Source organism: Heteronotia binoei, chromosome 21 (assembly GCF_032191835.1).
Source record: "Heteronotia binoei isolate CCM8104 ecotype False Entrance Well chromosome 21, APGP_CSIRO_Hbin_v1, whole genome shotgun sequence".
Lineage (NCBI taxonomy): Eukaryota > Metazoa > Chordata > Lepidosauria > Squamata > Gekkonidae > Heteronotia > Heteronotia binoei.
Window position 1 is genome coordinate 14,280,505 of NC_083243.1, and position 24,787 is coordinate 14,305,291.

The 24,787-nt window shown below is 45.2% G+C and overlaps 1 protein-coding gene across 1 annotated transcript in view; it reads left to right on the forward strand.

The window, feature by feature from the left end:
- Positions 1–4,783: 4,783 nt before the first annotated feature.
- The window catches only part of ARID4A (AT-rich interaction domain 4A), a 120,660-nt gene continuing 100,656 nt past the window's right edge, over positions 4,784–24,787 (forward strand). Inside the window, exons 1-5 of the mRNA XM_060263165.1 lie at positions 4,784–5,065; positions 6,961–7,030; positions 8,796–8,906; positions 10,605–10,670; positions 11,996–12,086. Of these exons, the coding sequence (XP_060119148.1) occupies positions 7,025–7,030; positions 8,796–8,906; positions 10,605–10,670; positions 11,996–12,086 (274 nt within the window). The 5' untranslated portion in view covers positions 4,784–5,065; positions 6,961–7,024. The remainder of the gene's footprint in view (positions 5,066–6,960; positions 7,031–8,795; positions 8,907–10,604; positions 10,671–11,995; positions 12,087–24,787) is intronic.

Below are 24,787 nucleotides of genomic sequence, written 5' to 3' on the forward strand. Positions count from 1 at the left end.
CTATGTGCTGGAGGACTCACAGAGAAGCTGTGTTAGTTGTGTCTACAAATAACGGGTTGCTATCGAAAGAAGTCAGAATCTTTGTGTCGTTGAAAAAGGCCTACTGACTGATTAGTATTTTGTTCTATGCATTCATCACGCAGAAAGATGTTAGCCAGTGCTGATGGGTTTTTTTAAAGAGGAAGAACATCCTCTCTCTGCCCTATCCCATCCCATGTGTCATGACTGACAAATGACATTTGCTAAAAACATGGAGATGAGCAATTACTCCATGCTCTATTGAACACGTCACAAATGTTTTGAGTTCTGTTGACTGAGCAACGGCTGCACTAATTGCGACAGCATGCAAATGACTGGAGCTGCAATATATTTTTTCAACACCCCTTCTGAACGACTACACTCAAGAGGTGCTCATCTCACCTTTGAGAAGCCGGTAATTCCACAAGTTTTGATCCGACTTTTCTAGAGAAAAAGGCCCCGGAAGTATCCATGGGATATAATGTGACCCCAGCTAACACAAAGATAATCACACTACATACCTCTACAGACGACCATGGAATAAATCAGTTCCTAAGCGACAGAAACAATAAAAGTGCTGAGCAGCAGGTTTCTAACCAAAATCCACAGCAACCTTGCCCGTGTGTCATCTGCTGACCAACACAGATGCCAAAAGCTGGTCTGAGCAAGTTTTTCAACGGAACCAAAGCTGCCCTCAGACCCAGCTCTGCTACACCCAAAAAGAACAGACGCTGGAAAGCCATCTCTCTACTAGCTACCAAAACGGCAATGCAAAAATGCTCCATACCACCTTCAGCGAATATCCAGCTTCTGTGTTGCCATAAAAGCAGGCATTAATCCCAAGTGCCGCAACCACCGTCATGTCCTCAGCCCAGGTAATGGTCTTCATTTCATTCATTGAAAAGGCGCCTCTGTAAGACGATAAAGCTAAATTAAAGTTTGTATGTAGCAGCAGGCCCGAAACAAGCTTGCCTCTAAGCCAGGGATGGCCAAACTTCCCTAACGTAAAAGCCACACAGAATAAACATCAGATGCTTGAGCGTCAGATCTGACGCTCTAAGCCAGGGGTCCTCAAACTTTTTAAATAGGGGGCCAGTTCACTGTCCCTCAGACTGTTGGAGGGCCGGACTGCCGTTACTGTACAAGGCTGCGGGCCGTCAGTTCTCCGTCTTCTGCATCTCTCTCCCTTCCCCACACCACACACCCCGGCCTGGGAACTCACCTCACCTCAGTATCACTTCACACTCTGTCTCCGCTGCCTCAGCCCAGGGCCGGAAGTGTGCGTTGCTAACGCGAGTTTAGGTCGAACGTCACTTCCAGTCTGATTTTGCCATAACCCGGTGGGCTGCATAAACGTCCTCAGCGGGCCGCATCTGGCCCGCGGGCCGTAGTTTGAGGACCCCTGCTCTAAGCGTTTGCATGTTGTGCTGGCATTACTCCTGACTTCAGCCTTTTATAGCCCAGAGCAAGTTCCTGAACTCAGGAAGACTTCCCAGCATGAATCCCCTACAGTCATTATCTACTACTGAACTGTAGCTTCACTACCATCCTCCCATATTACAATGAACAGGGGTAAGCTACTCTATACACAACACACACTGACCTCTTCCAGAAGCTGACAAGAAAAAGTCTTTCTGTTGCTTTGGCAAATCATTGAAAAACAAGGGAAAAAAAGCAACAGTGTTATATTCAGCAATTGTTCTTCTATACATATCTCCCTTTCCGGAACGAGGATTCCTATCAAATGTGTATTCAAAGCAACGAATCCAAAGGCAATTTGCAACAGGTTACTTCTCTCCAAAACGTTTTGTGGCCTGTTTGTCTAAAAGCCTTGCTGGATCAGACTGGCAGTCCATCTAGGGAAGCATCCTGTTTCATGCAGTAACTAAGATGTTGCCCTGAAGGCCAAGGAACAGGACATAGGGGCCAAGGCCTTCTCCTGACTTCCTCCAAGCTCAGTTATCCAAAGGCTTGCTATGTCTGACTATGGAAGCTGCCTTTAATCACCATGTCACCACTACATGCCTATGGAAACGCTCTTTGCCACTTTGGGGTCAGGCAGCAATTTTCTCGAGGCCAGTTTGGTCAAGGATCCTGGAGGGTTTTGGGGGTTTTTTGGTCATCTTCTGGACATAGAGCAGGTGTCGCTGGAGTGTGTATGGGGAGGGATATTTGTAAATTTCTTGCACTGTGCAGTGGGTTGGACTAGATGACCCTGGCTGTTCCTTCCAACTCTTTGATTCTATGATTACAAATAAATCTATTTTCTACAAATCTGTCCAATTCTGCTTTAAAGCTATTACTAACTCCACTGAGAGTGAATTCACAGTTTAATTACTCGTGGAGCAAAGAAGTCCCTCCTTTTGTGCATGTTGAACCAACTGTTAACTTTATTGGTGTTGTTTGTTTTTTTGCTGCCACAGCCTACCATAGCTATGACAAAGATCCCAAAAGGCAACCATGTTTCGGCGCTGGAGCAGTTGAAGCCACAGCCTCCTAAAAGATGTTGAGAGGAACAGCCATGCAAAGCTTTTACAGCCAAACAAAACTCTAGTGGGGTACCTTAATAGATCAAATTTTATGCCAGCATCAGCTTTTGTGGACTAGAGCCCCACTTCCTCATTGGCTATGAATTGGTCCTTGCTATACAAATCCACTATGAGTATCTTTGCCGCCAATAAGATGGGTTGTAGTTTGTGTATGCTCATAAAGGAACAAAACTTTGTCAGCATTTAAAGTACCACAAAGGCTCTCGTCTGACTACTAAGTTTAGAGCCAATCTGGTCCACAAGCAAAAGCCGCAAACACCATTAAAGCAACACTTTAGCACCACTTCAGGAATCAGGTACAGTGAGCTGACCTCAGGGGAGGGACGGTGGCTCAGTGGTAGAGCATTTGTTTGGGAAGCAGAAGGTCCCAGGTTCAATTCCTGGCATCTCCAACTAAAAAGGGTCCAGGCTAGTAAGCATGAAAAACCTCAGCTTGAGACCCTGGAGAGCCGCTGCCAGTCTGAGAAGACAATACTGACTTTGATGGACCAAGGGTCTGATTCAGTATAAGGCAGCTTCATATGTTCATATAGCTGGTAGGCAATGATTTAGAATGCAAAATGGTACAACTATTCCGTCACTGGATCTTAAATTTGTACCATTTTGCATTCTAAACCTCTGCCTACCAGCTATATGTAGGTCTGCTCACTGTACCTGATTTCTTGTCTGATGAAGTGTGCTTGGAGCACACGAAAGCTTCTGAATAAAACTTTGCTGGTCTTAAAGGTGCCTATTGACTCCTACTTTGTTCTAGTGCTTCAGACCAACACGGTTGCCCACTTTGTTTTACTATATACATTCATTTTAACTCTGTATCGATCGTTGTTACCCACGAGTCTGTTAAGGGAAGGGCAGGTTATAAATCGAAAATAATAAATATCTGGCTGGACACATTGAGATAATTTTGTCTTTCATAGGTATTGTGTATGAAACTCTGTACATGCAGAAATTTGATTTTTAAGAATGTGTTAAAAGATCAAAAAATAGTAAACTGCTGGTACTTATATCGAAAAATGTTTTGTGCTTTTTTTGAGTTATCTATTGCTGTATAATAGAAAAACGGAACAGCGAATTTTTCTTTCATTCCCACTCTCCTTTTCTAAACTCATTGCAATATTTAAAACTGAAAATAATGAATAAATATATTTTTATTTTGTCACCCCTTAACCAATGAACACTTCTAGGGGCCCCGAAATCTCCCACACGGCTTTGGGTCGCTTTTCCCTTCCATAAAAGGAGCGGGAAGGAGGGGGCGGGACAATGAGGCCGAACCGGAAGCAGGAAGACGCAAAGGAACTGCGTCACTGCAGATGTCACATTCGGCTTCCGGTCCCCCAGCCCCGCCCTTTCCCTCAACCTACGTCCGCGAGCCGTTTACCTCACTAACGGTCCTCTCCCTCACGTCACGACCATGTCTCCCCCCCCTCCCCCTTCGGAACGAAAGCGAATTAATTTTTATTTCGTTCTCAGTGAGGGAAAGAGAAATAAGTTACCTTACCGCAGTCGGGACGACCGACGGGGCTCGGTTAGCGCAGGCGAGGCAGCGCCTCCGGCACAGCCGCTCCGGCCCCCCCGCACGAAAGGAGCCGACGACGTGACTGAGCAGCGCACAAAATGGCGCCGGGCGTCGAAGAGAAAAATACAATTCGCAGGCCCAGGACGCGCATGCGCTCTGGAAGCCGGCTCGCCTTCCTTCGCCACCGCCGCAAGTTACTGCGGGTCCCGCCTCCTCTGCCTTCCGTTTCTATGAGACGGAGCCCAGCTAGCCAATCATCGCTCACCATCCTCCCCCTCTCTACTTTTCCCCTCCCTCTCCTTGCCGTCCAATCCCCGCGCTTCACATCCTCCCCCCTCTTTCACCTCCCTCTCTCCCTGGCTCCCTAATCAGAAGGAAGGACGACAAAGCCGGCGACGATTGGTGGAAACTTTGACTCCCCTCCCTTTTAAAGCCTCGCCGTCCAACGGGGCTTCGCCGTCCCTGCGGCTGCGGCCCAATGAAAAGTCCCTCTCCCCAATTAAAAAAAAAAAACAAGCCGTGAAGAGAAAACCCTCTCGCCCAATGGCGTCCCGGCAGAGGCCCAGCGAGAGGCGGGCGGCTCGCCGGGGCGCCCAATCGGGGCGGGCCAGAGCCCCCTCGGGCGTCACGAGCGGCGCCGGCCAATGAGCGGCGCCGCAGCGCAGATTCTCCTCAAGAGCTTGTTATTGGGGGCCGGAGAGGCTCCACTCAGTCAGTCAGTCAGTCAGTCAGTCAGCGAGGGCGCCTCCAGCCGCCGAGCCCGGGCCGTCCGGGGGGCGGGGAGGAGGAGAAGAAGAGGCGGAGCCCCAGCCGAGGCCGGGCCCTCCCCTCGCTCTCTTCGCCGCCGCCGCCGCCGCTGCTGTCGTCGTCGACGCTCTTGGTGGGGAAGGCGAAGAAGGGGCCGCCCGGCGGTGCCTGCTTTGGGCGGGGGCGTGCGCTCTCTCTCCCGGCCGAGGCGAGGAGGACGGGACGGCGGCTGCGGGTGAGTTCGGCGGCTGAGGGGGAGGATGGATCCCTCGGCGCCCCCCTCTCGGCATCCTCGGCGGCGGGGCCTCCCTTCGGCTGCAGGGGCGGCGGTTGCCCGGCTGCTGCGGGGCCGCCGCCTCGCGGGGAAGGGGGTTAGGGAAGCCCACCCCCCAGACACGGCGCTCGCCGAGCTGCTTCCTCTGTCACTTCAGGGGGAGGGAGGGGGCTGTGCGGTGTGTGTCTCTCTCTGCGTGCGTTGTGTGTGTGTCTGTGTGCGTTTTGTGTGTGTGTCTCTCTGTGCGTTTTCTGTGTGTCTCCGTGCGTTTTGTGTGTGTCTCTGTGCGTCTTGTGTGTGTCTCTCTCTGCTCGTTTTGTGTGTGTGTTTCTGTGCACGTTTTGTGTGTATTTGTCTGTGTGCAGGCCAAATGGCTGGTGAGGCCTGAGGATAGCTTAGGCTTCTTCTGCTCTCATTGCTTTTTTTGGGAGGGCGGTAAAAATCTTGGCTGAGGAAAAGGAGGAGGAAGTTTTGTGTGTCTCTCTGTGTGTGGTTTGCGTGTCTCTCTCTTGTGTGTTTTGTGTGTGTCTCTCTGTGTTTTGGTTGTCTGTGTATTTGTGTGTGTGTGTGTGTAGGCCAAATGGCTGGTGGGGCCTGAGGATAGCTTTGGCTTTCTCTGCTCTTATTTTTTTTGGGGGGGGGGGTAAAAATCTTTGCTGGGGAAAAGGAGGAGGAGGAAGTTTTGTGTGTCTCTCCGTGTGTGGTTTGTGTGTCTCTCTATGTGTGTTTTTGTGTGTGTGTAGGCCAAATGGCTGGTGGGGCCTGAGGATAGCTTTGACTTCCTCTGCTCTTATTTTTTTTGTGTGTGGGGGGGGAGTAAAAATCTTTGCTGGCGAAAAGGATGAGGACGTTTTGTGTGTCTCTCTGTGTGTGGTTTGTGTGTCTCTGTGTATTTGGGTGTCTCTGTGTGTATTTGTGTGTGTGTAGGCCAAATGGCTGTTGGGGCCTGAGGATAGCTTTGGCTTCCTCCTCTCTTATTATTTGGGGGGGGGGGGGTAAAAACCTTCACTGGGGAAAAGGAGGAGGAAGTTTTGCAGCACACAAGCTGCAAAAAATAAAATGAACTTGGATTTATTTTTGTGTTGGGGAGGGAGGCAAAGCTGAAGCTTGACGGGGAAGTGACTTGGGAGGAAGGAGGGGGGAGTGACTGGGGCAGGGCCTGGAGGCTGGCAGTGGGTCGGGGTGAGACGTGGAGGGGAGAGAGGAGGTATGGGCGGGGGTGTCAAGCGATTGTTTCAGAAGGGAGCGGAGGGAAAGGGGCTGCTAGGGCTTGCGATCCTCTGGCACCCTTGGGAGCAAGCCCTGCACGATGGAGTCCGGAGTAAACATGCAGCAGGTCGGGCTGTGAGGGTGGCAGACGGAGGGTGTGTCTGGGAGAGTGACTGGCTGTTCGGGCTTCGGAGCTGGGACCAGCTTCCTGATGTTTTCAGAGTCAAGTATGAAGAGGAAGGGTGACCCATTCGGTCTCTACTTGGCCAGGTCTGCCCTCTCTTCTTTGATCTCCTTTTCCCTTCTTTCCTTCTCCTCGAAGGTGTTGCATTCCTGCATGGAGCCCGTGTCTTCCTTCCAGAGGTACTGCAAGAAAAGAGGGGGTGCTGGAAATTGGAATGGCAAGCAGCTGTTGGTGGAGCAGGACTCCATTTCGTCCACTCCGTCCCTTTCAGCACTCTCCTTCCGCTTTCCCAGTGCACATAAGGCCTGAAGTGAAGGAAGGCAGAGGGCATGTGTGTGTGCTAGGGAGAAGGGTGTATCTAGTCATCACCTAGAGGTTTGGAACAGAACTCAGCTGTTGAGAACTCTGCCCTGTTTCTTACGACCATATGGATCTGACTGTTTTCCCCCCTTTTGCTTTCTAGTATTTCTTACAGTTGTGGTAAAGAGACATCTTTTGAGCTGGAACCCCTCAAATAACCTTTAAAGATGAAGGTAAGCATCCGTGTGGGTGAGCTAGGAACTGCTCTTTCCATTCTTTTTTCTTTGGATTCGTCCTTTCTTTGAGCTTTTTGGTGACTCTGTGTTCTTTCACCTTTAATATGTTTTTAAATGGAAAATAAGCATCCTGTTGAGCACATGTTTGGTGACACATGGATTATTTAGCCAACAGAGTCATCTTTGATTGGTCTACCCTAAACCAGGGAGCAATCAGATAGCTTTATTACAGTGAAGTGCAACATGGCCTGGTGAAATTGACTCAAGTTCAAAAAATTATTCTGTTCACTGCCTGAATTTACTCTAGTAAACTAGTTAAATTCTCTGGACTCCTGCCTTGCAGACTTCATTGAAACTATATGAAACCTATTTTTTTTTTTTGGTCTCACTTTTCTTGCGTAGGCGTTGCAGAACTGTTAGTAGCAATTTGCAGAACTAGCTTTTGCCTTTGTAAATGGTTGCATATAGAAATACCCCCCCAAGTATATGTTTCACTCATGTATTGTGACGTATAGCCATTAAAGCAATATCTTCCTCACATGCACGTAAACTGATACATAAGCTATCAGAACCTCTCTTCCGTGTTAGAATTACTTGCAGAACAACAACATCACAAAGTCGCTTTTGGCATTTTTCATCTGAAGTGCAATTCAGTAAAAGTTAAAATGGCATTTTTCTAACTTCACCAAGGTGGGGGATAAAGAAGTTATGTTCTGCTCTTTCATTGAATTGTGAGCAAGTCTATGAGTTCTTCATTGATGCTTGCCCAAATTGCTGGGACAGAGGTGGGGTCAACAAAATCACTAACTAAAACTGACATTTATAAATCAGCTCCATGTGAGAGTAGAGCTCTATGCTCCCAGACAAGTTGTGGTTCTAAGTGTAACTGCGTGCATTAATGTATGTCGCTCATCTGATAGCTAGTGCTCCATTGCAAACTCTGCCATTGTCGGCACGTGAGGTGGTATCCAGGTTTTTGAGGGAAGTGAAATGGGAATATTAAAAAAGAAAAAGTAATGTCATTTGGCATTGTTTTTCCCCATAGTTTGTTAAAATTTGTATTCCATATTTAATTTTTCCTGCTAGTACCCCATTGCCTGAGAAACTGTATGAGGCACATTGACTAAAGTATTTAATGTCTAGCATTATCTTTACTAATCTCTATTGACTTGGGACCATCTTTTCCAAAAAACTTCAGACCATAAGATGCTTCTCTTCAGAAACACATACTCTTGCAAGATATTTCATGCCATGTTTCCATTGCCTGTGTTTTTTTGTCCTCCCCCCCACCCCGAGCAGACTGTCATTCCAGGCTGAAGCCCAACAGCGTGGGGGAAAGAATGGCATGGTGAAAACTTTAGGATGACTGTAATTGCCAAAAATCCCACCCTTCACTTTTTCTTGTGACAGTTTTTTTTTTAAATGAAATCCACAAAACAATTTCAACTAACCTCTGAAAACGTGGTCTCGTGGCATTCTCTGAAATGTGGACTGCATTCTACTCCATTTGTTAGGGAGTTGTTTTAGCCTTAGACCGGCTTCTGACAACGGTATGTTCTGGAGACCTTAAATATTTTAACGAGTAGGGAAGAAAACAGGATTATCGTTTTCCATTTCAAACCTTTAATGGCGTAGCATTACCGTTCCCCCCATTTGTGATAGTTATGGTCATGATGTAAAGATTCACTATAAACCCTAGGAAGCATGGGGACGCTTTTATCAATGAATAATTTCTGGTCTCCCTTTTTCCCTCTTCATTCAGGCAGCAGATGAGCCTGCCTACCTGACAGTGGGGACTGATGTCAGTGCCAAGTACCGAGGTGCCTTCTGTGAGGCAAAAATTAAGACTGTGAAAAGGCTGGTGAAAGTCAAGGTAAGACTGAAACGTGCATTAAAGACCTCAAGAGAAGGATTGCTGTAGTGGCTTTCCATGGTTTTGGGCAGAGGTCCTCCTAGTCCTACCTGAGAACCTTTTAATGTTGGTCTGTGTGTGATGTGCCATCAGATTTCTACCAATTTATAACAGCCTTATGAATTACTGTTCTTCAAAACATCCTATCGTTAACTGCCTTGCTTAGGTCTCGCAGTCTGAGGGATGTTGGTCTACTGTTCGGTAAACACTGTCATGGCTGCCTATATTATCCTTGGCCTACAGAAAGGAAAAACTTTCTGAAAGGTGCAGAATAGCATGTTTTTTAGCTTCGGAGCGCTCAGATCTACAGTTGCTGGATCATTCCTTGGGCTGTGTAATAGCGTGCAATTTGCTGGCTTATCAGACATGCCAGGCCTAATGGTCCAGTTGCTGGTGTAGCAAAAACAGTGACTTGCTCAGTCATTGATCACAGGAGAATGTATCGCTAATGGATCTGAGTTAATAGCCCAGTTGCAGGTGAAGCTGCAGTAGTGCTTGGTAGCTTGTCTCAGCATTGATAGGGTTTTTTGGAACTCTTAAAAGACTTACCGTGGCTTAGACTTCCTTGGAGCAGACAGATCTGGCTAGGCAGATTTGTGTGAGAGTTTAGATTTGCTGCTGCTTTGTTTAAGGTTTGATTTTTGTCTGCGTGTTTTTCATTTCTGGCTGAGGAACCAGGTAAAAGTCACATGCTCAGCTGTCAGTTTGAAGTTATATTTGAAGTTAAGTTGTCACATCATGTTCCATTCTTCATATGTACAGTCTTCAGATATGAACGCATTTAGTTGATGGCAGTTTTATTTAGGTTTGCTTTTGCTTAAGTCTCTTATCAGTCCCAAACTGTGCTTTTAAACTTTATGGTTTTAATGTGATTTATTTAATGTGTTTTTTATCTATGTTGTAAGCTGCCTTAAGTTCTGTAATGAAAGAAAAGCAGTTAATAAATGTCTTTGAACAATAAAATATTTAGGAGCATGTTCTAGTTTGGATGCTGGCACATATTATAAAACCAAAGAGAGTACAGAGTCCCAGAGGCCAATCAAAAGAAAAAGCTACATACTGGATTGTGTGGCTTCTTTGGTATTAAACCTGTACATGCAAGATTTTCAGAATTGCACATGAGAAATTAAGAGATGTGATTTAAATAAATTTTTAATCCTCTATGATCAGCTGATGAAAAACAATTTACTATAACTGTTCAAGGTTATTCTGCAACAGAACTGTAACAGAAAAAATTATGAGGAATATATTGAAATGGTGTTTTAAGTAGCCAGTAGACTGTTAATTGCTAGCCTTCTCCTTTTGTTATAAACCACTGTATGAATGCATTGGAAATATTTTTTAAAAATATTTGAATGTTCATACTTTACTGTATTTTACGTTGTATATGGGGACTGTTTTCACATCACACTGTACTTTTTGCACTGTGTGTATTTATATTTGGTTTGCACACAATCCAGAGTACACGGCTTTTTCTTTCGTGTGGCCTCCAATACTCAATACAGAGTTTCTCTCCCCACCTTTGGTTTCTCACAGAGGTCTCTCCTCACCTTGGGTTTTTTTTTTTTTTTGCTCTTTCTTCCCCACATGTTATAAAATTACATGCCATTTTGATCAGGGTGCAAGTAAAATGGTCTTGTTTGACATTTCTCTCTGTAGGTGGTTTTAAAACAAGATAATTCAATGCAGTTAGTGCAAGATGACCAAGTGAAAGGACCTTTAAGGGTATGTATGATGCATGCTTTCTATGAATAAATTAGTAACTTCAGGAACTTCTATTTTTTCATCTGATGACCTGATCCAAATCCTGCTAAATAATGACCAAATTACCTTTTGTTTTCATTTCTGTCTTGAAATTGAGGTAAATGTGATCTTTTTCCTACTGAAATGTTATTGCAGGAGAGAGTGAGTCTCTAAGTAAGGTAGGCAAAAAGTGAGGATATGAATGATCTATTTAAAAAAAATGTAATAGAAAGCAGAATTAATTTCTGTGACAGCTGTACCTTTATGTAACAGGGTTTTTTTTAAAGAAAAAGACTTCCAATATTTGATACAAAGTCTCCCAATTCAATTCTCTATAAAGTAATTCTATAGTATGATTTTGTGAAACCATATACATACTATTCAGTTACCAGTAAAAACACATGTGGATTCTGATCCAGTGAAAGCCATTGTGCTTACAGTTAACATCACTGGGGATTGTGTGGCAGTTGGGGCATTAGCTTTGTTTCTTTCAGTGGGTTTACTGGTAGCATTTTGCCTTTTCTCCAGGTTATGTTTTGTGTGACCTTCATGAGAGGGGCTGAATGTGTTTTGAAAAGTTTGGTGTAGTGGTTAAGTGTGCGGACTATTATCTGGGAGAACCAGGTTTGATTCCCCACTCCTCCACTTGCACCTGCTGGAATGGCCTTGGGTTAGCCATAGCTGTTACAGAAGTTGTCCTTCAAAGGGCAAAGTGAGACCCCCTCTCAGCTTCACCCACCTCACAGGGTGTCTGTTGTGCAGGGAGAAGATATAGGAGAATGCAAGCCGCTTTGAGTCCCTGATTCAGAGAGAAGGGCGGGGTATAAATCTGCAGTCGTCTTCTAAGTTGCCATGTTGGTTGCAGCCATTGTTCTATGCCAAACAGGAAAGCCCTGTGCATCATTCACAAGTATATCACCAGCGTGTGAATAGTCAACGTCATCCCAAGGCACTATAAGAATGCACCAGAATTCCCCCCCGTGCAGCCTGTGCTAAATCTGATTACCACAAGAAAATCAGAGAATCACCGCTGATCAAAAAGCAAATTTTGTTCTCTGGATTCTGACTCCATGGGGTAAGGGAAAGCCAAGACTTTCTAAGACGGCATTAGCTCATTGCCCCTCCTGTTGCACAGAAACACCCATTGCTCTGAGAGTGGAAGAGCTTGACTTGTGTTTTAATGCAGAAAAAAAAAATCCTCTGAGATCAGGTGCCAGAACTTCAGAAACTGCTGGGTAACAGCTAGGTTTTTAAAATAAAAGTATTAACTAACATGGATATGTAAAGTATGACATTCGCCCTTACAGGTTGGTGCAATTGTTGAAACCAAGATGCCTGATGGATCCTTTCAAGAAGCCATTATCAACAAACTGACAGATGCCAGCTGGTATACTGTAGGTGAGTGGTTGTCTTGATTCACTTAGAGTGTCATCGCCAACATACATTCATTGCCTTAAAGACGGCAGTTACGTTTCTTCTGTGGCATTAACACCAAGGTGCAGTTTAGTTCTTCCCTGGCACAGGCGCCCTGCAGCCTTTCTTATAACCTTTGGCCTTATTTTCCATTAAAATGCAGCATTGGTGTAAATAAAAGCACAAGACTTCTCCCAGTGGTTTGGAATTAGGAAGGGCGACTTGTAACCAGCTCCAGACTTGTCGTTTATGTCACCTTAAGGCAGAGGCCGGTTTGCTATAGATATATCAGAACAAGTCAGGAAGAGAGCTATACTTCATCTACCTGTAGGCTTTCCCCCCAATTTGAAGCTGAAGTCCATAAAGTGTGTATGATAGGCCAAAATTTTAGTCTCTGTATTGTCCATCAGGACAGAAAAAAGTGAGGCAGTTTGTCTGAAGGTTTAATTGATCTTGATCATCAAGCAGTAGTTCTTCAGAAGTCCTTGCTTTTGATGGCTTGTTGATGCAGTGCATGCTTCATGGTCAGGTGCTCTGTATAGCAGGGCTTTTTTTTTTGAGCAGGAACGCAGTTCTGGCTGCCTTGGCGTCAGGGGGTGTGGCTTAGTATGCAAACGTTCCTGCTGGGCTTTTTTTCTACAAAAAAGCCCTATGTGAAACCATGGTGATGTCATGGGGTGTGGCCTAATATGCAAATGAGTTCCTGCTGGGCTTTTTCTGCAAAAAAAGCCCTGCGGTGTGGTATCTTGTTGCTAGGGCTGAGTCCTTTGAATGATCTCTTGTCTTTAAAAAAAAAACTCTTATTAGGGTATACAGGAGGAAAAGCTTCTAGTCTAGTCCTTCTCCCCACTTCTGTGATTTAAATTTCAATAGAAGAATCAGCGTGACTTAGCTGTTAAGAGTGTTGAACTATGACTCAAAGACCTGTGTTCAAATCCTAAAGTGCCATGAACCTCAGTAGATGTCCTTTGGGCTAGTTGCTCATACTATCCCTAATCTACCCCACAGGATTGTTGTGAGGATAAAACGGGGTAGGAATTTGCTTTCAGCTCTTTGGAGGAAAAGTGAGAGACACATTTATGTGCAGGGGGTATTTTCCTCGATGGAGCATTCAGTAGTTTGGAACTGGCACCTGCTCCCTGCACTGTAGGCGAATTGCACTGCAGGGATAGGTTACTTTTGTGTGTCCTTATTTGAGATCTCAGCACAACTCCAGTAGTACTGAATGAGGACACTTAGGTGCCTCTAGATGTGATTAGTTTAAATTTCTTGGCTAGAGTCCAGCTCGACTTTCTTAAGATTCACATAACTTCTAGTCAGGGATGCTCTAGGCTGATCCTGCATTGAGCAGGAGGTTGGACTAGGTGGCCCGTATGGCCCTTTCCAACTCTGTGATTTTATAGTTCCATAAAAGTCACATTTAATGTTTTTGCTTTTCAATTATTGTCGTTTCCTGTTGAATAGAGGAAGAGGGGTGGAGTTGTTTTGGTGTTGAGGGATAGGAGACTGGTTGATCTGTTGCCTGGTCTTTTCTTGCAAGAAAGAATCTCCTCTGAGAATTTGGTGTTAAGGAATTTGTGGCGGTTGATTCTCTTTCCCCCCCCCCCCCCCTCCACCCTGATGGTAAACATGTTTGCTGTCTAGAAACTTATATGAGTGCTTCGAGAGCCCTCATGGGAAGAAGAAAAAACTGATGCTTCTGTGTGAACATATGAAGCCTCCTTATACTGAATCAGACCCTTGGTCCATCAACGTCAGTATTGTCTACTCAGACTGGCAGCAGCTCTCTAGGGTGTCAGGCTGAGGTTTTTCACACCTACTTGCCTGGACCCTTTTTAGTTGGAGATGCCGGAGATTGAACCTGGGACCTTCTGCTTACCAAGCAGATGCTTTACCACTGAGCCACCATCCCTCCCCAATCGTGAGCCATGCTTGATTTATGTCTAGATTAGGATATTGTCCAAACAAAACTGTTTACATAATTATGATAAGTAGCATTTCTCCTGGCTGTCTTCAACATCACTTGTATGATAGATTCATCACTTAATAATAATAATAATAATAGGTTTTATTTATACCCCGCCCTCCCCGCCGGGGCAGGCTCAGGGCGGCTTACAATCTGTCATGATATAGTATCATGATATGACAATACAGGTAAAATCAATACACAATATAAATACAAATACAGATACAAATATAAATTAATGTTAAAAGGTTAAAAACTATTTATACAGGCAGCGTAATATTCAGTCTGGTCACGTCTTGAAGGCTTCTTGGAAGAGGACGGTTTTGCAGGCCCTGCGGAACTGGTTGAGGTCCCGCGGGGCCCGCACCTCCTCCGGTAGCTGATTCCACCATTGGGGCACTTTTATGGAGAAGGCCAGCTCCCTAGTTGTTTTGAGTTTGGCCTCCTTAGGCCCAGGGATATCCAAAAGATTTTGTGAGCTGGAACGCAATGCCCTCTGGGGAACATATGGAGAGAGGCGGTCCCTGAGGTAGGCAGGTGCTTGGCCATATAGGGCTTTATAGGTGATAACCAGCACCTTGTAACGAACCCGGTACACAATTGGCAGCCAGTGCAGTTCCCGCAGCCTAGGCCACACGTGTTCCCACCGGGGTAGTCCCACTAGCAGCCTGGCTGCTGCGTTCTGCACCAGCTGTAGTTTCCGCATTCGGTACAAGGGCAGCCCCATGTAGAGGGCATTACAGTAGTCTAATCTCGAGGTGACCGTTGCATGGATCGCTGTTGCCAGGTCACCTCGCTCCAAGAAGGGGGCCAACTGCCTTGCCCGTCTAAGATGAAAAAAGGCGGATTTGGCAGTGGCCGCTATCTGGGCCTCCATTGTCAAGGAGGACTCCAATAGCACTCCCAAGCTCCTGACTTCACGCACTGGTGCCAATGGCATCCCGTCAAAAGCTGAGAGGGGAATTCCTCCTTCCGGGGCACTGCGACCTAGGCAAAGGACCTCTGTCTTCGCTGGATTCAATTTCAGCCCGCTCAGCTTGATCCAATTAGCAACGGCTTGCAGTGCCTGGTCCAGATCTATAGGGGCATCAGCGGCCCGGCCTCCCATCAATAGGTAGAGCTGGGTGTCGTCAGCATACTGATGGCAACCCAGCCCATGTCCCTGGGCGACCTGGGCAAGGGGGCGCATAAAGATGTTAAATAGCATTGGAGAGAGGACCGCCCCCTGAGGCACCCCACAATTAAGTGGGTGCCTCTGAGACGGCTCTCCCCCAATTGCCACCCTTTGTCCCCGACCTTCAGAAGCCTTTTTGTATTAGGACATGGGGCAAGTGCAGTGGCAAATGACATGTTTTACACACAGCAGAATCTGCAGTGAAGAGATTTCAGGATTTAGAAAGACTCTCACCAAGACGCTGGAGAACTGCTGTTTTTTATTATTATTATTATTATTATTAAAAAATAATTCAATATTCTACCTTTTTCCCTTCCCAGGTAGTACTCAAAGTGGCTTACATCAGTCTCCATTTTATCCTCACAGTAATCCTGTGTGGTAGATTACACTGATAGTGTGTAGCTGCCCCCCCAGGTCATCCCCTAAACCAGGAGTGTCAAACTCATTTGTTATGAGGGCCGGATCTGACATAAATGAGACCTTGTAGGGCCAGCCCATGTTGAGTTGGGCTGAGCCATGTTGGGCCGGGCTGGGCCATGCATGTACCTATTTTAAGATTACGTAGCAGAGATATTCATTTTATAAAGAACACAGACAAACACAAATATGGACATATGACATATGGACATATGAAGCTGCCTTATACTGAATCAGACCCTGGGTCCATCAAAGTCAGTATTGTCTTCTCAGACTGGCAGCAGCTCTCCAGGGTCTCAAGCTGAGGTTTTTCACACCTATTTGCCTGGACCCTTTTTTGGAGATGCCGGGGATTGAACCTGGGATATTTTCTTTGTATGTATCCCATGGGATCCAGGGAAGCAGGCAAAGGAAGTTTTGGCTCTTTCCTTCCCCAGGGAACTGGGTGCGGAGGAGCCTTAGTCAATAGAAGGAAGAGAGGCTTGGCTCAGTAACTGCTGTGCGATTGAGAGAGCCTGGCAAAGCAAGCTCTGCCTCCCCCCCTTCCTCTCCAAGGGAGGAGCCTCAGCCAGTGGAGAAAATAGAGGTTTTGCTCTATAGCTCCTGTGCTATTGAGCAAGCCTTGCAAAGCAAGCTGTTACGGAGAAGAAAGCAGATGACAACCAGTTGCTCAGGGGCCAAACTGCATGTTGGACACCTAAAGTTTAGGGCCTAAACTTTCATGGCAGGGCAGGGGGATTCAAACACAGGTCTCCCAGATCCTAGTCTGATACTAACCACTGCACCCCACTCACTCTCAGTATTTATACTCATATGATCTGGGGGTCCCCTCCCCCCTGAACTAGAGACTCTGATTCACTTTATAGTGAAGAATAAACTTAGCATACAAAATGAAGCATTAAGGTTATCAATTGGATTTTGAATTAAAGCGCTTTTCTTCCTTTTACGAAGAGGATTTGTGAGCTTAGAATGCATCCCATGTTACTGAAAGATAATTGCACAAAATTTGGAACAGTCTTCCCCCCACCGGAACAATGCTGCTTTATGCAAGTTGCCTCATTCGAGATGTTCCCTTTGCAGACTTAATACTTGAGTAAATAGTAATCTGGGGAACAATTTTTCTTTTTAAACGGTTCTGGGATTGTTTCCTTCAAGTCTCAAGGACAAGATTAATTCGATTCCCTTAGCCTGCAGTGTTCTATTAAGAAGCAGCAATCAAAACTGGTTAATACCCAGAAATTTGTTCTACTGAACTTTGAGCAGGTGGTTAAGCAGCGATGGGGTGCCTAAATATGAACTGTGTGGCTCTTTTGACCTCTGCAGTGCTCCAAGAAATGTTCTGTACTTTGTCCAGCTTCTCCTTGCTTGCAGGGTATGTTCTCAGGCATTTGACAGGCAGTGAAAGACACTGAATTCTCACAGGCCTCTGGGAATTTTGCTGCAGCGTGTGCATTTGGCAGATGTTGGCAGGGCGTTACGGAGTTCTTGCCACAGAACTTCCCAGGTGGACTGCTTCTCTTCCTCTTGCATTGCCATTGTTTTGCAGCTGGTTTCTGAATATACACATAGGCCCCGAGTCCTAATCTGTTTGTGTGCCTTTTCTTATCTTTAGTATACTTCCTGCCCCCGAGGTACTGTACGTGGTATTCCCTTTCTCTGCTTTATTATCACAACAGGCCTGTGAGGTAGGCTAGGTTGAAAGTGACTGGCCCGGGGTCGCCTAGTGGGCTTGAAAATCGGGGTCTCTCTGCTGTAGTCTGAATTTTAACCGCTGCGCCACCCAGGTTCATTGTACTTGGGAGCGGAATTTGAGCTCTGTGTATCAGTGGAATAATTAATTGGGACGAGTTATTGGTTCATACTGACAGCATCGGTGTGGTTTTCTTGTAGCTGAGAGAGCAATAAATGCAACAGAATCCATTTGACAAAGAACATGCAGTTAGTCTATGTACACTTGTTTGTGGCATGGGGACTTGGGGGGGAGCAGTATTCAGTTTCTTCCAGCTTTGGCAAATTGATCATAACAGGTGTTGGCTTTGGGCTTGAAGATGAGCATGGCAAGGTCCATAGGATTTTGAAAGATTTCTAGTTTATGAGCAGCCTCCTTTCTCCTTCCTCTGCTTTCCAACTGCAAGAGATGCTGATGGCCCTTGGTATTTTTGCTTCCACGAGATGGATTAGTGATCGCTGGCTTACACAGAGGAGCAGTGAGCACCCGCCAAGCGTGCCTGAGCTCTTGTTTTACTTTAGCCACGACAGGTTTGATTGTCTTCTTAATCTCTGGGTACTTGTGGCAGCAAAGTTTAGTTATGTTGTTTGGATAAAGAGAAATAAATATATTTACTTCATTTATATCTCGCCTGTTGCATCTGTGGGGACTCAAAAGCAGCTTAAGGTGTTCTTTTTTCAATTTTATCCTCATCCAACATCCCTTTGACGTAGTACGCGCTGAGAGTGCGTAACCCACACAAGGTCACCCAGCAAGCTTTTGTGGCCGAGTGGGGATTCAAACCTAGGTCTCCAAGATCCTGGTCTTGATGCTCTTAACCGCTATATCATGCTGGCTGGCTCTCGAGAAGTTACCAGGTTCACAGATGATAAACCTGTGAACGGGTATTAGCCATGACAGCTCAGTATGAGCACCATCTAGAGAGGCAGTGCGCCTCTCTGAGTATCGGGTATTGGGAAGCATTCTGTGCCTTTCTTTTGAACTCCCAAAGGCATCTGGCTTGCTGCCTAACACAGAACAGAAAGCCAGAGTCTCCTATAACAGTGCAAGATTGCGACCTATGTCTTGAGGAGAGTCCTGTTCAAGTCAATGGGACTGGTTTCCTTGTAAATACAACTAGGATTGAGCTGTTTTGGCTACATTCCTCAAGCACACTGCTGTGGAAGCTGCAATCAGTGAGGTCAAAATTGCTTGCAGTGGCTTTGGGAATGGAGTGATCAGAATTGTCCAACAGGCCTTAATGAAGGCAAGTTGTATTTTGGCCACAGTAGGGCTCTTAAAACTTTAGGACAGATGTAAGAGCCATGTAGAGCTAAACCGCTTTGTTATCTAGACAGGTTTGATCATAGCAAGCGCCCGGAGATTAAGAAGCTAATTAAACCTTTTGTGGCTAATGCCATTCATTGTACTCACTTTCCTTTGCCAACCCTTTCACATGAAACGAGGAAAAGAAGTGCAAAGGACACATGAATGTACTTCAAATATCTGTAAGTGATGTGCTATAGATGACAAAACAGATTCTGTGTATAACTTGCATTGAGCCAGTTTGATGTAATGGTTAAGTGTGTGGACTCTTATCTGGGAGAACCGGGTTTGATTCCCCACTCCTCCACTTGCACCTGCTAGCATGGCCTTGGGTCAGCCATAGCTCTGGCAGAGGTTGTCCTTGAAAGGGCAACTGCTGTGAGAGCCCTCTCCAGCCCCACCCACCTCACCTTTATATCTTTATAGGCAGCTAGCATTTGGGAACTCCAAAGTATAATATAAGTTCAAAGCCTTACAGGCAGCCTTGAGTGTGGGGCATTTCTTACTAGGAAGGTATTGCCCAGTTCTGCTGGACTGTGGCGGTATCGATTATAAGGAACCAAAACCACGACAGCATGTTCTGTCAGTACAGGATTCTGAATTGTATGACTCTTGGGCAATGTACCCTTAAAGAAGTGCATTGAAAAGGTCATGCTTCGATTTGAAGTGGGCTATGGGAGAAGTGGATTAGAGAGTTTTAAAACAGCAAGGAATATTTAATAGAGGGGAAAGAGTGGGAGGTGATAGAATGGAAGTGTTGCTTTAAAGAAATGAGAAGCGAGATGCTTGTGTCTGCGCTTTCATTACAGTACTAATAAGATAGTGCTTGCTCCTGAAATAGAAAATGTAGTCTGACAAAATATACTATTGTCACAAAATACTAATTTTTTACCAAGTTAATACTCTGGTATTTCCCAGGCCAATTCATTGTTTTTGTCTTTTTGTTTTAATGTTGACTTGATACTTACTGGAAGACATTATTTTCCTCTATAAATTGTGTATAAACTGCCAGTGGGAATAGGGAGAATAATACTGAGTAATTTTGATGGATCTATACCCTGTGGATGCTCACAGGAGTTAATGGTGGTGGGGGGAGTTGTATGGAAGTAATTAAGTACTTTAAGATTGGAGCCAGAATTACATGAGAGAAAAGCATTTGTTTGAACAGATCATTGACACCTGCTAGAGATGTGAAGGCCCAGAAAAATTTAGGAATTTTTTTTTTCTTTGGGGGTCTTTTCCCCCCAGTTTTGCTGATCAGAAATTTGAAGCCGTGCTGCAAAAACACGTATGAAATATTTTTCCTTCAAGAAATGGTGAAATTCTGTTGAAGTCAAGGTTTTTCTTGCTCAGAATAAACAGTGTGAAAAGATCTGAGGATCTTTCCCATTTTTCCAGCGGGAAAACTGGGGAATAATGTTTTCCCCCCTTTTTGAATGAGTGAAATGAAAAATAAGGTCTTACTCTAAATGCGCAGCGTGAACATTTTTCTCAGAATTTATAGTAGGATATCCACGGCACCTTGTCATAATTCTTATGCATACTCCAGACATATATAGCATTTTCAAGAATATTTTTGCTTACTTTTTAAAAATGTTGGCAACGAAGACATGCTGTGACCAATGTTTTCTCTAAGCTGCAGGGTCTTGTGAGCAAAAATTCTGCTTTGTGAGCTACTGGCATGAAAGCTGCGAGCTCCTGCATAAATTAGTGTGCTCTGGGGTCATCCTTCCTGAGCTAAGGCAAAAATGTGTGAGCTGGAGGCTAAAAATCTGTGAGCTAGCTCACGCTAACTCAGCTTAGAGGGAACACAGGCTATGACGGAGTTCAGTGATAATGGAGTATTAAAGAATTAATTGCTTTCAATGCTGAGGTTTATCTCTCCAAATACACCGGCAGTCCTGCCTGTTTTTTAAATTTATTTAGTTTATAATCTGCCTTTCTCACTCAGACTCCAGGTGGATGACAGAATAAAGTAGGGCAGACAGACAGAGTAAGACTGAGGGTGTTTCTGTCCAAATAATATGGTACAGATTTTATTCCCTACCTCCAGTTATTTTTTTTCCTGCCTCCCAGATAGTAAAAGAAGTAAGATACGCAGGTATAGGGTGCAGCAGTTTGTAACTCTCTTAAGTACCGAGTATGTTCGTGATTTTTCTTGTAAGAAGTCAAACAACATTTATACTTTAAAACTCCATAAACAACAAATAGCACAATTTTATATGCTAAGTAAGTTATAAAGCATTCCCTTTTTTTTGTCTAATGAGTAAAAAAGGGTGACCCAAAGGGTGATTAACATGTGGAATTCACTGCCACAGGAGGTGGTGGCGGCCACAAGTATAGCCACCTTCAAGAAGGGTTTAGATAAAAATATGGAGCACAGGTCCATCAGTGGCTATTAGCCACAGTGTATGTGTGTATATAAAATTTTTTGCCACTGTGTGACACAGAGTGTTGGACTGGATGGGCCATTGGCCTGATCCAACATGGCTTCTCTTATGTTCTTATGTGACACAGAGTGTTGGACTGGATGGGCCATTGGCCTGATCCAACATGGCTTCTCTTATGTTCTTATGTGTGACACAGAGTGTTGGACTGGATGGGCCATTGGCCTGATCCAACATGGCTTCTCTTATGTTCTTATGTGACACAGAGTGTTGGACTGGATGGGCCATTGGCCTGATCCAACATGGCTTCTCTTATGTTCTTATGTGACACAGAGTGTTGGACTTGATGGGCCATTGGCCTGATCCAACATGGCTTCTCTTATGTTCTTAAAAAAGAATAGTTTTGACAGGAAAAAAAGTATTGCCTGTGTTTCAGTTCTCTCCCCCAAAATTCCCATTTAAAAAAAAATGTGTTGTTTCCCCCAGTGGCCACAAAACTTCTCTAACTGCCATGTCTGTGAGTGGACCCTCAGGGCTAGTTCAGCTATCCAGTTAGCCATCGCTCCTTACTATTACTAATGTGTAGGCATGAATACTATTAAAGGAGAAACATGATGACGGGAGAAAGGCTGTGTACTAGGTTTTCAGCCTTCCCTCCTATGCACCTTCACGACCCTGTGCTGGGGACAAAGGGAAACCCCACGAACAAAACTTACCCCAGCACAAAGAGAGAACTGGAATAAAGCATTGCCTCTGGGTATGAGGAGAGTGGACAGAGAAACTCCTTTCCCTATCCTGTAAGATTTTAACTTACCCTAAAAACACACCCACCCAAAGTGGCTGGTAGTGGGCTGAAGATGGATAAAAGGAAGTACTGCTTCACACAAGCAGATGACTTGTGGGACTCCTGTGCCCTCAAATGCAGCGATAGCCGCAAGTTTACAAGGATTTAAAAAGGGGTCGGACAGATCCGGCAGTGAGATGGATGAGAGAGCCAGGTTCAGAGGTGGAATACTTCCTGTTGACAGATGCGTGTAGCAGTGTTCCCTCTAAGCTGAGCTAGCGTGAGCTAGCTCGCGGATTTTTAGCCTCCAGCTCACACATTTTTGTCTTAGCTCAGGAAAAATGGCCTCAGAGCACACTCATTTATGGAGTAGCTCACAACTCTAACGCCAGTAGAAGAAGAAGAAGAAATTGGATTTATATCCCGCCCTCCACTCCGAAGAGTCTCAGAGCGGCTCACAATCTCCTTTACCTTCCTCCCCCACAACAGACACCCTGTGAGGTGGGTGGGGCTGAGAGGGCTCTCACAGCAGCTGCCCTTTCAAGGACAACCTCTGCCAGAGCTATGGCTGACCCAAGGCCATGCTAGCAGGTGAAAGTGGAGGAGTGGGGAATCAAACCCGGTTCTCCCAGATAAGAGTCCGCACACTTAACCACTACACCAAACAGTAGCTCACAACTCTAATGCCAGTAGCTCACAAAGTGGAATTTTTGCTCACAAGACTCTGCAGCTTAGAGGGTACATTGCTCGTGAGCAGTCAGCGTACTCTGCTTGCTGGCCTGCCTGTGACATCCACCTGACTGGTGTTGGATACAGGATAGAGGATCAGATAGAACCTTGGTCTGATCCATAATGGCTCTTCTTGTGTTCTTAAGCTCTTGTTCAAACTCAAGAACCATTGGAAGAAGTGACTTTGTCCAGTTCCCGCTCCTCACATCAGTGCATTTCCTTTTTATTTCTCAAAATTTATGTGCGAGTTTGTGTGCACCTGGAAGGTCATGGTGACGTCTGGTGACCGACCCCTACTGGGATCCTGGAGGATATTTAGGGAGGTGACTGAATAAAGCCTGCCCGTGTCCTCCTGACTGCTGGTATTCCAAAGAGGTCTCCTAATCCAAGTACTAGCAGAGTTGACCCTTCCGGGATTTGATGAGGTCAGCCTTGCCTGGGCTATCCAAGTCAGGGCGCTTCAGCGTATTCTTGGCAGTGTGTGCAGGCTGCTGTGCCAAGAGGAAGGAAGGGAGGATCTGCTTGCAGAAGCTCTATCTGTTCTCCTGCTTCTGGATCCATTCATAAATAGGTGGGTGGGATTCTTGAACAGGCACTTGTATCATATGGGAAAGTATGCATGTGCTGCATCGCATAAGCAAGAATAGAAGCAAAACTTTGGATCTCTAACTGCCATATCCGTGAGTGGACCCTCAGGGCTAGTTCAGATATCCAGTTAGCCATCACTCCTTACTATTACTAACGTGTAGGCATGAATAATGTTAAAGGAGAAACATGACGACAGGAGAAAGACTGTGTACTGTTCAAAGCCCTTGTAGTACTTAGCAAATTTTCTGCATCAAGTTGACTTTGAAAATGGCAGTGTTATCCCCTCCATACAAAGATCCAACTTAAAAATTACATTCTATATTAACAGTTATAAAAGTCAGTTGTTTTGGAAATTCATATGCGGTACAAGGTCATGTGGTTTCCTTGCTATGGATGTGTTGTGCCTTTAGCATTCGCATTAAATTAAGGTTTGATGTTGATAACAGTACAGTCCTAAACACAGTTATGGTTCTTCTAAGCCTATGGTTCTTCTAGGCTTCAATGGATTTAGGCAGAACTCTACTTGAGATGGAGTTGTTGTCAATATCTTTCTTGCATTTGTCTTTTTGCCCCAGTGACTTGAGCTTCCGTATCATCTACAAAATGGTTAAAACAGGCCTTGACAGATCTTCTTTGGCTCTAGGAAGCAGATCAAAAATTTACGAGCCAGACTCACGTTTCAGCATTCAGAGCTTTGTGTTTTAATGACCGCATCTTCTAGTTATTGTTAACTCAAAACCTAATACTAACCTTTCCATAGTACCTCACAATTTTACTAAGGCTACGACAAAGGTGTCGTAGTGTGTACATAAATGGTGTGTCATCGCCACAACGAAAAGCAATGCATCTCTAATCTAATCCTACTTCCCCCCAATGTCTCGTAGTTTCATTATTGTAATAAAAAACTTGTACTTAATGGAATGATAGAGGCAATATAGAAAGCGACCGGCTGCAAAACAAATCCACTATGAAGAAATGTGAACATAAATAAGCACTGATTAAAAATTTCATGAACGTGCATTTTTGTGTGTCATACAACAAAACCTTCTCATGTGAGATAATAAGTAAGCTTTGTACTTTCAGGGATCTCTGAAAGACACTACGATAAAGTCATTGCTGAAAGTAATAGGGGCCGCTGTGAAATTCCTAGGCACCAAAGCAATCTGGCATTTCGGATTTGTCAAGTCCTAGGTTAGACCCTGACTAGGATAGCCCGATCTCATCAGTTCTCCGAACCTAAGCAGTGTTGGCTTTGGTTAGTACTTAGACAGGAGACCACCATGGAAGCCCAGGGTTGCCATGCAGAGGCGGGCAATGGCAAACCACCTCTGTTGTGCTCTTGCCTTGAAAACCCTGTGTGGTCACCATAAGGACGCTACTAACTAGCTGGTTTGGTGTAGTGGTTAAGTGCATAGAGAACTTAATCTGGGAGAACCAGGTTTGATTCCCTGCTCCTCCACTTGCAGCTGCTGGAAAGGCTCTCGCTCAGAAGGGCAGCTTCTGTGAGAGCTCTCTCAACCCCACCTACCTCGCAGGGTATCTGTTGTGTGAGAGGAAGGTAAAGGGGATTGTAAACCACTTTGAGACTCTGCGATTCAGAGTGACGG